Source organism: Oryzias latipes, chromosome 9, assembly GCF_002234675.1.
Source record: "Oryzias latipes chromosome 9, ASM223467v1".
Classification (NCBI taxonomy): domain Eukaryota; kingdom Metazoa; phylum Chordata; class Actinopteri; order Beloniformes; family Adrianichthyidae; genus Oryzias; species Oryzias latipes.
In genome coordinates this window covers 3,734,967-3,747,834 of record NC_019867.2, presented here as the reverse complement: position 1 = coordinate 3,747,834, position 12,868 = coordinate 3,734,967, and the positions used below count along the sequence as shown (strand labels likewise).

General features: G+C 43.4%; 1 protein-coding gene across 2 annotated transcripts in view; it reads right to left on the bottom strand.

Annotated features, from left to right (window-relative positions):
- Positions 1-12,868, bottom strand: part of srrm4 (serine/arginine repetitive matrix 4) — a 64,759-nt gene that overhangs the window by 20,346 nt on the left and 31,545 nt on the right. For both annotated transcript variants that reach the window (XM_023958229.1, XM_023958228.1), the window contains exon 2: positions 5,360-5,494. In XM_023958229.1, coding sequence (XP_023813997.1) covers positions 5,360-5,494 — 135 coding nt within the window. The remainder of the gene's footprint in view (positions 1-5,359; positions 5,495-12,868) is intronic.

The following is a 12,868-nucleotide window of genomic DNA, read 5'->3' as shown; positions in this document are numbered from 1 at the left end:
CTCTGGGTGTCATCCGCTTCGGCTGCGGGGTCTGGGGAGGGGTGGGGTGGGGGGTCTTGTCGGCCCTGTCCTGTGGGGGGGCATTCTGGGGGAGGGGGGGGGCCACTATTGGTACGGGGCAGGGGGGGTTGACGGGTCGGGGTCTCCGCTGAGGCCATCGGCGGTTTCCCCGGCCGGTTGGCTGCCTCGGTCCCGTCGAGGCCTGACCAGAGCTCTTCTAGGGCCGGCGTTTGGGGGTGGGGGCCTGGGCTTGCTCCGGGGGGGGCCGGCGCTTTCTGGCTCCTCTCCCTCTGTGTGGGGTGGGTGGTGCTGGGCCTGGGGTGTCGGCGCCTCCGGGGGTGGGGCCCCTGGGCTGGGTGGGCCTGGCCCCCTTGCTGGGGGGGGGGGGGGGGGACAGCTGTTTGACCACCGGGGGACAGTCTACCAGCTGTCCCCAACTTACCCCCTTCCTCATATAACCTCATAATAGGGTGAGGGGGTGGGGGGATTAGCCTGCGATGGGCCTTGGGGGGGGGGTTTACTAGGCAGTGGCCCCCCCTCCTATGGCTGCCGTATGGAGTGGGCCCCCCCTCTTTCGGTTTTATTTGCACCTTAGACATGTAGGGCCCTTGGTAGGGGGGGTGCTTGGACATCACTGCCAGCAAGCAGCAGATGTCCTCCTAGCACCCTACCCGCCAATTTTAACCGCACCTTAGACATTTAGGGCCCCTTGGTGGGGAGGGTGAGGGGACATCACTGTGAGTAATCAGGAGATGTCCCCTTAGTGCCCTACCCGCCAATTTTAACTGCACCCCCCTTAGTACACACACCCCTCCCCCCTCAATATATACATCCCAACATAAACACACACACATGCACACACACACCCTCTTAAACACACATATACGCACACACATTTTGCAAGGAAGGTGGGACCTAGGACCATCTGTCCCCTGCCTCTTCCCTGGTGGGGGGTACGGGCCCCTTTGGAGCGGCGGCCGTGTCCCCGGGGTGCCGGCTTCCTGGGCCCGGCGGTGCTCTCTCCGCGCGGTGGGGGGGTTCACATTACATCTGAGCCGGGGGTGTTGGTGTCCCTGGGGGGTGGGTTCTGGTCCTTGCTCCTGAGCGCTGGGCCCCGCCTAACTTCCAACTGTGGCCGAGCCTGGTCGGGCCATATTTACAACACCCCTTGTGGGCCCTCTTTTTTCCCCGGGGTTCCCCCCTCCTGGGCGGGGGCGGCGGGCCCCTGCCTTGCTCCTCCCTGGACCAACCGTGGGCCGGGCGGATGGCTGCCTGGAGTGCGGGGCGGGTCTCCCTTGGGGGGTCCTGGCTCGTACCTGGGGTTGGGGCGGGGGGATGCCCGGAACTCCTGGGTGGTGGTGGGGTGCTCATCTGGGGCTGTGGGCGTCCCTCTCCGGTGGGGCCCTGCGTTGGGCTCTCCCGGCGCGGCGGGGGGGCTGTTCTCCTGGTTGGGCTGGGGCGGCCCTCTCTTTCCCTCTGTGCCTCCCTGCTCTCTGGCTCTGGGGGGCCTTGCGGCGGTCCTGCTGGCCCTGGCCTGGGTGGCGGGCTTGGTCGCCCGGGCGGCGGTTGTTCCCTGCCGGTTTCCGTGTGGCGTGGGGGGATTCCGGCTGCCGCTGCTGCTGCGGTGGGGGTCTTGGGGTGGGGATGGCTGGGCGCTCTCCTTCCTTCTTTACACATTCCACCATCCATATTAGAAGAACATGAGCACTCACCTGAGCACGGGTGTTGGCTCACCTTTGCACTGGCGGTTTGCGTGACTGAATGACTGAAATGTTTCACACTAGTTGGTTTTAAGGCATAAGTATGCGTGTGAGCACTATCTGTTTTGTGTACATGTCGACAGATGGACATTTTTGCAACTAGCAGGTGTGTTTGACACTTGGGTGTGTGTGTGGACAGGCTCCGCCCTTTTTGTACTGCATTTGAGCCTTACCATGGTGATTAACAACCAGTAAACTTGTTGCTCTATGCTGCTTCATGGTCTTATCCCCCTTCCCCTCCTACTATCACCCTCCTTCCCCCCCTCTTTCTAACGTCCCTCTCTCTTCTTCCCCTCTTTCCTTTTCCGTCCGGTCCAACACCAAAGATCTTCAAACATGTTTGAAATTAATAAAGTCTGGCCTCAATTACAAAAGGGGTTTATTCAGACATACCTTTGGTTTGTCTGAAGATTAATAACCCCTCTTGTTAAAGTAAAATATGTCCAACACAAGAGGCCCTCAGCTCTCATCTGTTTGCCCAGCTGTTGGACAGGACAAGGTAAAAAAAAAAAAAAAAAAAAAAAAAAAAGTTGGATCATTAAAGGGAATGTGGCTGCATTGATTAACTAGCCTCCTAGGGGTTAGTTAGTGAACTGACCTGGCTCCAGTTACTTTCATTTTGACTGTGCTTCCATCTGGAAGTCAGACGGTTGCCTCATGTTTGTGATAATTATGGCAAACACATTTAGAGTAAAGCCTCAAATCTTTTTTTTCCACTCATACTAAAAGTTCTTTGTCTGCATTGATAGCAGAATCCACACTAATGACCCACATCCCTCAGAAGGTCTGACGCCCGGGTCAGTGTGATTTGGGCTGATGCAGAAGTTTGCTAGTTGGAGCTCTGGAGACGTCTGGCTGTAATGAACGGCTCGGCTTGGTGTAGTTTAGGAGCATTAAGGACCAAAATGCATTAGACTGATTAGACGGAGCAAACCCAAGTACCCTCTCCTGATAATGAGAACGCTTTGTCACTCATTAGCATCTCCACCGCTCTGGCCTCGCTGAGAGAAAAAGAGCATCTACATTTCAGTGTGCCAGCAGTTTCTTTTCGGTTCTCTTGATAAAGCCGAGTGGATGAAAGGGAGAATGAAGGATTTCTGACTAAATGGGTAATTTTCTGAAACAATAGAGAGCAAAACAGGATTTGGAGACCTCCTATGGAAACCATCCTCTGATTTCATTTCTCGTTTTGTGGATTTGTGCATCTGTTTTCCAGATTCAACAAAAGCTGATTTTCCTTCTGATGCTTCCCTTTTTTCTCATTCAATAAAAATACTTTCCAAAAGTCAAGACGAACCCTGCATTTTAGTTACGTTTGATTTCTTTTCTTTTGCTGCCCAATTAGCAAAAAAATTCAAAGAACAAAAATTTCCCAGCAGCACTTTGAAGAACTTAGTAAGAATGAGCTTGTTATCCATGGAGGATCTGAACAAACACGTTTGATGAAAGGCTGTCACTGCCGATCTGACTGAACTACTGAGTTGGAGCGGAGATGAGCGTTGAGGCAGAGGTCGCTGGTCAGAGCTGCATCAGTCCACGCTTTACAGGAAGTGCTCACATTGCTGTCCAGGCTTTGTTTACCGTCAGTTTAGGTTTCTAGCTTCATCCTATAGGTCACTGTGGTCTGTACATTGCAAAAACAGTCAAAAGTTTTTTACCCAATTGGCACAATTTCTTCTAATGAGCTAAAAAAAAAAAATCTGACAGAGGGGTCAGAAAAATGGTCTAATGAAGTATTCTTATTTTAAGAAATAAATTCTAGCCACAGAGACATGTTTCCTTAAACTAACATTATATTATTATTGAAAATCATAAGATTATTTTTCTTGCAAGAAACAAAACAAAACAAAACTGTTTCCTTGATTTTTCAGGGATCTTTGTGAGGGACCATTTGGCTTTCAAAAGAAAACAAACAAAAAAGTTTTTTCCCTCCTGATTATTCTTCAGTTCCATGTGAAACATGGAGAAAAGTCTGAAATGCGTTTAAGTCATGGATGTTTGAAAAAAGGTTGAAACCTTGAAGAAGATGGGCGGTGAAGAAGATCAGCTCGTTGGTTCTAGAAATGATAGGGAAGATTTCTGAAGGATGTTTTGACTGCAGACCTTCAGCACAACAACTTTTCCCATTAAAACCATAAAGTCTGGTCAACAGAAAAAGCAGCAATTGACATTTTATCTTCTGAAGTTACAAAAGTAATAGAAACAATAAAAACAGACTGTCATATCATAAATGTTTGGGTAATTTCATCAATAAATTGTACATATTTCATCTCATCTATAGTCATTGAGCTTTTATTACCTGTAGATTTAATTTTCAAGCAGTTTTATCACCTCAGTGTTTGGTGTAACATTCCCTTTGCTTTGATTGATTTTTTTTAAGCAGATTAATATATAAAAAAGAAATAAATAAAAAAATCAATGTTACATCCTCACTAATAAGACTTCACTTCTTATTTGCACATAAAAAGTTTTTATTTCAGTAAAGTTAATTATTTTAATTATTTGTGGTTTTACCAGAAAAAAAGTGAAGTAAAACATTTTTTGAATGCCCAAAGCTGATAAAGATCTCAGATCTAAACTGTAAAATCTGCAGAAATAGTTTTTGAGGTCTTTATTTACTGCATAATTAGTTGTGTTTCAAAAGGTTAAAAATTCTCGCAGGAAATATTAAGCCTTAAGGAGAAAACATAGATAAAGGTCTTTTGTAAAGGTATGTTTTTCTAAATAACTCCAAAAAATAAAAAATATGGCTTCCTTTACAAGAATGGGACTTTTAATCAACTTTTCTTTTTGTAACGGCAACATGTTTGTTTGTTTTTTTCTTGTTTTGTTTTGCTGCAGTACAAAAATCCTGTTTTTAATGCAGTGTTTAAAAAAACGTCGGATACTAAAAAAAAAAAAAAACTATCAGCAATCATCAGTACTTCTAAAATAGTGTGAATTTAATTCCACAATAAAAACCAGATTACATTTGCAGATATTTGACAAAATAGAAAGCCAAAACGGAAAAAAGAAATAGGGTTGATTTTTATTCTTTTGTAGAAAAATTATATTTACTGTATATAAACATTTCCACAAATTCAAATGTTTTTTTTAATCTAAATATTTCTTTTTTTTAAACCAAATTTAATTTTTAAAAAGTGAAAAAAAATTAAAGCTCCCCCTGTTGTCTAGAATGAGAATATGTTTTGAAATAAATGAATGAATTGAGAAAAATCTTTTCTGTTGATAACTAAAAAAAACAACAGGTTCTCAATAAAATAACTCAGAGACACAAAGAAACTGAACGAGGTTTCTGACAGGAGAAGGAGACGTCGTGGTGAGGAACTCCTCATAGCATCTCTGCGCTTCTCCTCCAGGCCTGACGTGGTAAGACTGTTTACTTCCAAGCATCAGAATGCAGATATCATGTTTCCTCAGCGGGGCTGTGGCCCTGAAGGCATCCCGATGATGGGTTTTATCATAAACTGTGATCTGCACAAACAAACCCCTCTGTCGCTGGAAAAGCCAGGCTCAGATCGTCACTGCATGTTAGACAGTTCTCTATTATTAGCGCGGGAAAACCCTCTCTTTGTTTGGAAGGGAAAAGGCGGGCTTACTTCCTGGTTCTGCGGTGGCTGCGGTGTTTTCGGCGACTCTTCTTCATGCAGCCTCTGCGGTCCCTGCTGGCCGCCCACGCATTGGCTGAGTCCCCATCGTTGGTCTTCAGCGGGTGACAGGCAGTTGTTTCTGATCTGTGAGCCAAAAGAAAGAAAAGCCCTGTTTAGAGTTGAGACCTTCACAGTTTACACTTCCATCAGGGATTGGGGGGGGGGGGCATGGTTAGAGCTCACATGGTCTGTTTTATTTTCCCTCCATTTCATCCTGCCAGCCGTTTTCCAGGGAAACTGGAAGCGCTCAAACCATCATGTCAACTAAAATATTGTTATTAGCACGCCTCAGCTGCCCCGACAGTCAAGCTAATGGCCTTTTGTATTGTTGTGCAGTTTAGAAGCACACACTAAGTTTCCCCCAGGTTTCATACATACATGGTAATGAAGAAGACTCAATTAACAATAAAGCTCTACCACTGCCTGTAGCTCCTCCTACAGGCTGCCACAGCAACAGCGTTAACAGCTTTTAAATGTGTAGTAGAAAACATGTGCACCCCTTTTAGCGTTACTCCTCTGTTCACCATGTAAAGCTACATTCATACCAGCTGCTGTAAACTCACGTTTCTGACCTTTACATATAAAATGTTCTCATTCACACGTCGCTACGCAAGTTTTTAAGTCCGTTCTCTGGCTCTCTACTTACAAACCGGCGTTTACTGAAGGCACGCTGGAAGTTCAACCAACATCAAACAGCTGAACTTTGATCAATCAGGGACTCTGATCTGGTCCCTGATCCGATACACGGAAGTGCCAACCGGTTGAAAAAGGGATCATGAAGGAGAAATTAATAACAGCAGTTTATGTTATATTATGTCTTACATATATTCAAATAGGGCTGTAAAAGAAAAAGCCTGGAGCAAGAGTCACGGGATTTGTACCGCTTCCACATTTCACTCCAATGCCTCTTCGCGCGCTACTAAACAGTAGAAAAACAAAAAAGGAAAAGATGCCCCTGGCTGCCGCTGCCTGCTTGTCCGGTGTAAACACCACAAGCTGAAGCGTTGACACTTTGTTGACCACCAAAACTCTTCAACCATCAATGCAATGAACCTAATTCCAACAGATTCCGAAGCGGACAAAAGCAGTTTTGCACTGATAGGCAACACTTTACAGAAGTGAGTGCTTATGCAATCAACTTGAAGCGTCTTTGCCCCATTATGCAACACTTTGTATAGTTTAGTGAGATATCAGATTAGCAATAGTCTTTGCCAAGTCACCACAAAAGAACCATACAGTAAATGTTTCTGATGTCCCAAAATGATTCATATCTCTGATAAGAATAGAGCAAGCAAGTGTCTGGTTCAGACACCCGATCAAACCGGCGAATGCCCCGTAGAGTGTACCAAGTAGTGCGCAGGAAGGGAATTTGTTTGGGCAAAGCCAAAATGTTTTGTTGCAGTAATTGTGTGATGCCATACTTTACAATCAGATGGCGCCAAGAAGTCCAAGGTCATGTCCACACCAACATTTCTGCACCAGTTTCATATGAAAGGAGATTTTCCTTCAATCTAAACTTTAAAGAGCAATCGTTGCTATGGAAAACAATCATGTTGGTGCCAGCAGTGTTCATGATCGCGTTGTTGACGTATTGTTCAGTGTTTGTGATATAACTCTCAACTCAGACAAGGCTATACCTTTGATTCTTTACAAATGATCTGCCTCCACCGTCACCAGAAGAAGGGCGGATCACCTGAACCTCCAAGAAACCTTCATCCACCAATAGCTTATTAAACTGTGATTTGATGTGGGCAAACAGCTCCAGCCCTGCTTATTATTCTGCGCTTTAGTCAGGAGAGATTTGAGCATAATTACACATTCTCCTCATCATCCAGTGGCTGATTGTAATGAGATGATAATCAGCAGAGACTACTCCATCAACACCTCCTCCTGCACTGAAAGCAGGCAGGAGCCGTCGCCTTCTATATTCTTCACCTGGGCTTTTTTGTGCTGTAAGAGGAAGTGCTCCTGACAGGGATCTAATATTGTCAAACGAGCGACGGCGCACTCCGACATGACTGAGCGTGGGAAAGGTCTTCTGGGAGGAGGAGACAGAAGCATGATTGGTCTGATCAAGCAGGATGATGGGGATGTAATCTTTAAATCGGCTTAATTTTGGACAAATTCATCCTCCGGTTGAAGCTGGACGAATAAAGTAAGAAAGTTTGATCAAAGTCGGTTTGATGAAATCCATAAAAATTTGATCACATTTCTTAGCATCTACTCAAAAATTTATTTTCACCAGATACTAGGTGCATGTACATTTTGGTGAGTTTTTGGGTTTGTGGTGGGGCGAATTGTTTGCTAAAATGTGCGGTAAGAAAAAAGAAGACAATTGCAGTCCAGGGACAGAATAATAACAGCTTTGACTGATCAAATAAACAAAGAAAGGCATCTTTTTCGGGGCTGTTATGAACTCTTTTTTGTTGAAAAAAAGACAACATTTAAAGTATGAGCTGTTAAGTTGACTGAATTTTCTTTGACAATATCAATAGTCTGTACCAGAAAAAAGCACATTGCTCCTAAAAGGGAAAGACTTTGTGGTCCGGACCGTCATCCGACCCTCATTTTGGAGTTTGTTTGCAGAGATGTTGGAAACATCTCTGCAAACAAACACAATCGCCTCCATTAATCTGCAGCCCAGAAACCCCAAAACGTTGCTAAATGAATGGAATGTCGACGACATCTGAGACAAATCATGCGGGAAATTTTCCTTCCACTTCATTCACCATCATCTACCCGGTCAATATAACCAGCAGACACAAGTGCCGCAACAACTTGTGTTGTTTTTCCCACCAACAAACCATGGAGTGAGGACACTTCAGACAGCTGATCTCAAACTGAAATAGAAGTTTATGATGATTTAATAATATCAGTTGTGAAGAAAAGAAATAATGAAGAACATTTGCTCTGCGGAGTTCCCAGAGGATCTTTCCTCCTTCAAGTTTTCCTTTTCTTCCGTCTCTTTTGTGTCACTTCACGACAGGTCGGTTGATGACTTCTAAATTAAATCTGCTTTTTCGTGGTAAGCTGCTCTCGTGGAAAAAACGTTCCGAGCTGTTCTGTCGAACAGCAGTCGTCATATCCTTTCAAACACAGTGACACCTCCATCCTGTCTGAAGGCAGAACACATTTCCAGGGTCAGTGAAAGAAATGAACAAAAGGCTTTTTATTGATGCAAATGCAGAGAAATGCTTTGTCATGACCTGAAATTTACGCCTCCGTCATGTATTTGAATAGACGATTCTGCCAATAATCCTTTCACATCCACCAAGACATTTTAGATTTATGGTGTAAATAGGTTTTCACAGAGGTCCAAATCAAGTTGGAATATTTTTCTCAGAATAAACTAAAGCATCAATAAAAAACTTTTGAATTTGTTTTTGCTGTTTTTCTATAACATAAAAGTGCTCTAGTGCATCCTCAGGAGGGGGCAGATACTTTGCTTCAGAGACGCATTTCGTGAGGAGTGATCATCCCGTCAGCAAGTATCCTGATGAGAGCTGATAACATGCAGCTGAGCGGATAGTGAGGGTGTGAAGTTGGTCTAGGAGGACGCCGGTCCCGTCTCTGCTCGTTTGTCAGGGTGTTGTGAACAAAGGCGTCATGCTCCTGACAAACACGATGACTTCTGCCTGAGCCACGTATGCTGAATTTAGGGTTGCCTTGTTTTTTTTAGTACATGGAGAAATGACTTCACTGAAGTTACAAAAAGTGGAAACATTTTAAAAGCTGAAGGAATGGTTTTAAGTCACGCTGTGGGTAAATGTGAAAAGTCAGACAAGTGACAAACAAATGAGCTTTTTCATTCAAATGAGCTAAATTTGAAGAAGAAAATCTTGAGCATCAGCAGATAACGCAAAGATGAGGACAAAGTCACCAGAAGCAGAGGTCAACAAAACATCAGGGTTTTTTTTTTTTTTGGCTAAAAACAACATCATCATAACTAGAAGATCACTGGGAATGCTTTGAAAAAAGATGGTTTAGGCCGAAGGTTTAAGCTAAAATCACGCCTCATTAACCATCCCAACTGTCCCGAATGCTCTGCTGGAGACAAATCTTCATTTACAAGGATAAAGTTTTCGTTTTGAGATGGTTTACAGTTCAGCTCCTCATTCTGCTTTAGGAAGAATTGTGCATGTATGTGTGTGATAAATGTCATAACAGACACTCAAAGTCTGTTCTGTTAAAGCTTTTTTCACGTCAAAGGGAAATTGTTATTTTCTCTTTGTTTAAAACCTCTTTAGTGTCCAAACTGTTAAAGTATTTGAGCAAAATCTTTCAATTAATGCTACAATTTCCTAAATGAAGATGCTACAGGCTTGAATGTTTGGTTCCTGACTTGTGGAACATCACAGGGGAGTAGAGTTGCAGAAGAATTGCTCATTGTGAGCAGCTTCATCGTCCACGCCCCATTGACGGAGTAAAATTGAGATAAACTGCAACAGAAGCTGCTCGGTAATCCGCCAGCTGCTGTGCAGAACACAGGCTTACTGTCAGAGGGCTGCATGTCCCGACTGTGTACAGGTGTGCAGAGGAGCACGCAGGCAGTCATTAAGCTAACCTGCAAGGCAGTGGAACGCCGCTTCTGGGTTTGCACTGAAAATGAATCACAAATGAGACAGGGGATTAAACACAGATCAAATTCTCAGCTGCTCCCAACATGTTTTCATGCTTTTAATCTGCACTCTATATTTACTCAGTGTGCAGAGAAAGTGCCTGGCAGTCTGACAGCGAGCAGAGCTGCACAAGCATCTAGAGACAACGTAGCCTGTAAGACAGCAGAGCTTGCTTTGGCAGAAATCCTACAGGATTCAGCTGACAGATATCGGTTCCCCATTTTTTATTTGTCTTTCGTTCCACTCGGATTCACTCTGATTCTGCATTTTGCAGCACTGTTTTCCAGGTGCACTCTTGAGCACCCACCCATTGAATCCTTTGACTAAATGAACAACCAGGCCGTCGTGTTTTAGAGGCTTTTTCCACACGCGGAGAACAAACCCTGCTAAGCTGCAGGATCCAGCAGTCAAAACTCCATAAGGGTCGATGGTTGAATCATTCTGGTTGCCATGCCGTCCGCGCAGGTGATCCGTCCTGCTGAGCTAGTGAGTCGAGAACGCTCACGCCCCAGAGAGCAAGTGAATAACAAACGCTGCTAAAGCATACGGGGTGCATACCTGGAAGGATCAATAGAGCTAATGCTGAGGCAACAACAAAACACCTTCTGACACAGGATGGATGAGATACCACTTTCTGTGCTCCAAACAAACCAAAGGAGAGTTTCAAACCAAACTCTCTGCACTGCTCATCCCACCATCACATGCCTCAATACATTTCTATTTTTGTGCAACTAATCCCCGAACAATTGGACAACTTTTGAGAAAACTCTCCTCTATTTAGTACGTTTGCTGTACGGCTTCTTTGGGTTGTGGCTGCTGTTTGCCGTGCTTAGAGCAGAACAGCCGAAGCGATTATTTAAATTTGAGAGCTTAAAAGTTGTCTACTTTTGGTCTCGATTAACCCCACTAGTAGTTCTGGCTTGTACAGGTGTTCATTTCAGGTGTTCATATTTTAGGAATGAAGGACCGCATGGTGGGGTAGTGGTTAGTACTCTTGCCCCTAAATAAAAAGGCTCTGGTTCAAATCCCAGCTGCAACCCTCCTCCTTGCATGCACGTGTTTGAATATGTGTGAGGCCGTGCCAAAGTCCTGCAACCTGCTCAGGGTGTACCCCGCCCTCACTCAACAGCAGCTAGGATAGGCCCCAGCAACTCAATGACCATAAACATCAGGTCCTGAAAACAGATGGATTTTAGGAAAGTTATTTGCGTTAATTACTTATGTTATTAATTATTTGTATTGGAAATTGAGACATTTTTGCCATTAGTTTTATCTGATCTAGCTCTAATGAAGGATAAAAATACAATGCAAAAAAGGTAATATAAATAGGAAAAGAACACCACTCTCAAAACTCATATATACAATTGCGTCAAAGTTCAGTTAAACACTCCTATAATACATTTTTTTTGCTAGTTTTAATTAATTGATTTGTATTTTTTGAGTTTTTATTGAACCTAATTGTCGTTTATTTTGATTACACACAAAAAAACTAGAGTAATGAGTAGAAATGACTAATTTTAAAACAAAATATGAAGAAAATCTATAGCACTTATTCTTAGAACACAAATCCAAATCTTTGTTTCCAAAATAAGGACTATAAATGCTGGTCTAACTTGTCCAGATTAATTGAATTTTAAAATATCATCCCTAAAATTGAACCAAAAATGACAGTGTGTTTCTGTTTAGTTTTACACTTTGCTTTATTAAACCTCCATCTCGGCCACCAGGAGTATGAGGAAGAATTTAACTGGTCATGAGCCACTGACACAGGGCTCAGACTCATCGATAGGCTGTGACACCTGTCCTCCTCCCAAACAGTGTCACCAAAAAACAGAGGTATGACATAAATGTAATATTTGTTGGACGTTAAATGTAGATTTTTTTACAGCTACAAGTGGATGAGGGTAAGCCGGTTATCTCAAAGGCCTCAAGAGTCATTGTTAGTCAGGATCAGAGAAAGCACCTCTGTTTAAAACAGTATTAGAGTGAAAAAAGTATTTATTCAACACCCCCAACCTTTTCCGGCAAGCTGTCTTGTGGTTCAAGGAGGCTAATATCCTTCTCCCTGCTGGGAGCAGCTGATCACAGTTATTATGTGAGTGATGATAGGCGTGACGACAGTCGGGTAACGTGGCGGACCTGAGTCCCTTGCCTTTAAGTGACACTCGTAGCGTTTATCGACATATTAAGGACAACTTCATCTCCGTCCAGTTGACGCAAGTGAACAATTAATCCCACCCTGAGTACGATGCTTTTGAGTACCAAGATGCGGCTCAGATCCTCTAATTTGAAGAGGAAGCAGACTGTTTGGAGGTTATTGATTAAACACTGAGATTTCGTATCAACATGAGTGCAGAAAACACCACAGAAATCAACGAGCAAGAGCTCTCCATCATTACAACTGCCGCCACAACTTGAGATGAAATATCAATCAGTCTGAGAGCTTTTGGGATAATTACATGATAAAGAGAAGTTATTTATAAAGCATTCATTAAAGTCAGCTGTGTTGCAGATTTTTTTAAGCTCTGTTATATCAATAGATTTATTTATAAGGTTATATCTAATACCTTCAATGGCCAATTAATTGGTTAAATATTATTTTTGTGCTTTCTTTCTGACATTAAATATAACATGTAACTTAGAGGATGTTTGCTTTAAAAGTATAATTTTCAACATTGAGAAATCAGAAGAAAAAGGACATTTCAACAGGATGTGGTTTTCCTTACTTGCTGGAATCAACAAAAACATGTTTATCTCAAGGTTTTTTTTTGTTTGTTTGTTTTTTCTGTCACTGCAAATGTGAACTCTGACCATTGTGAGGGGCTGCCATTGACTGTGT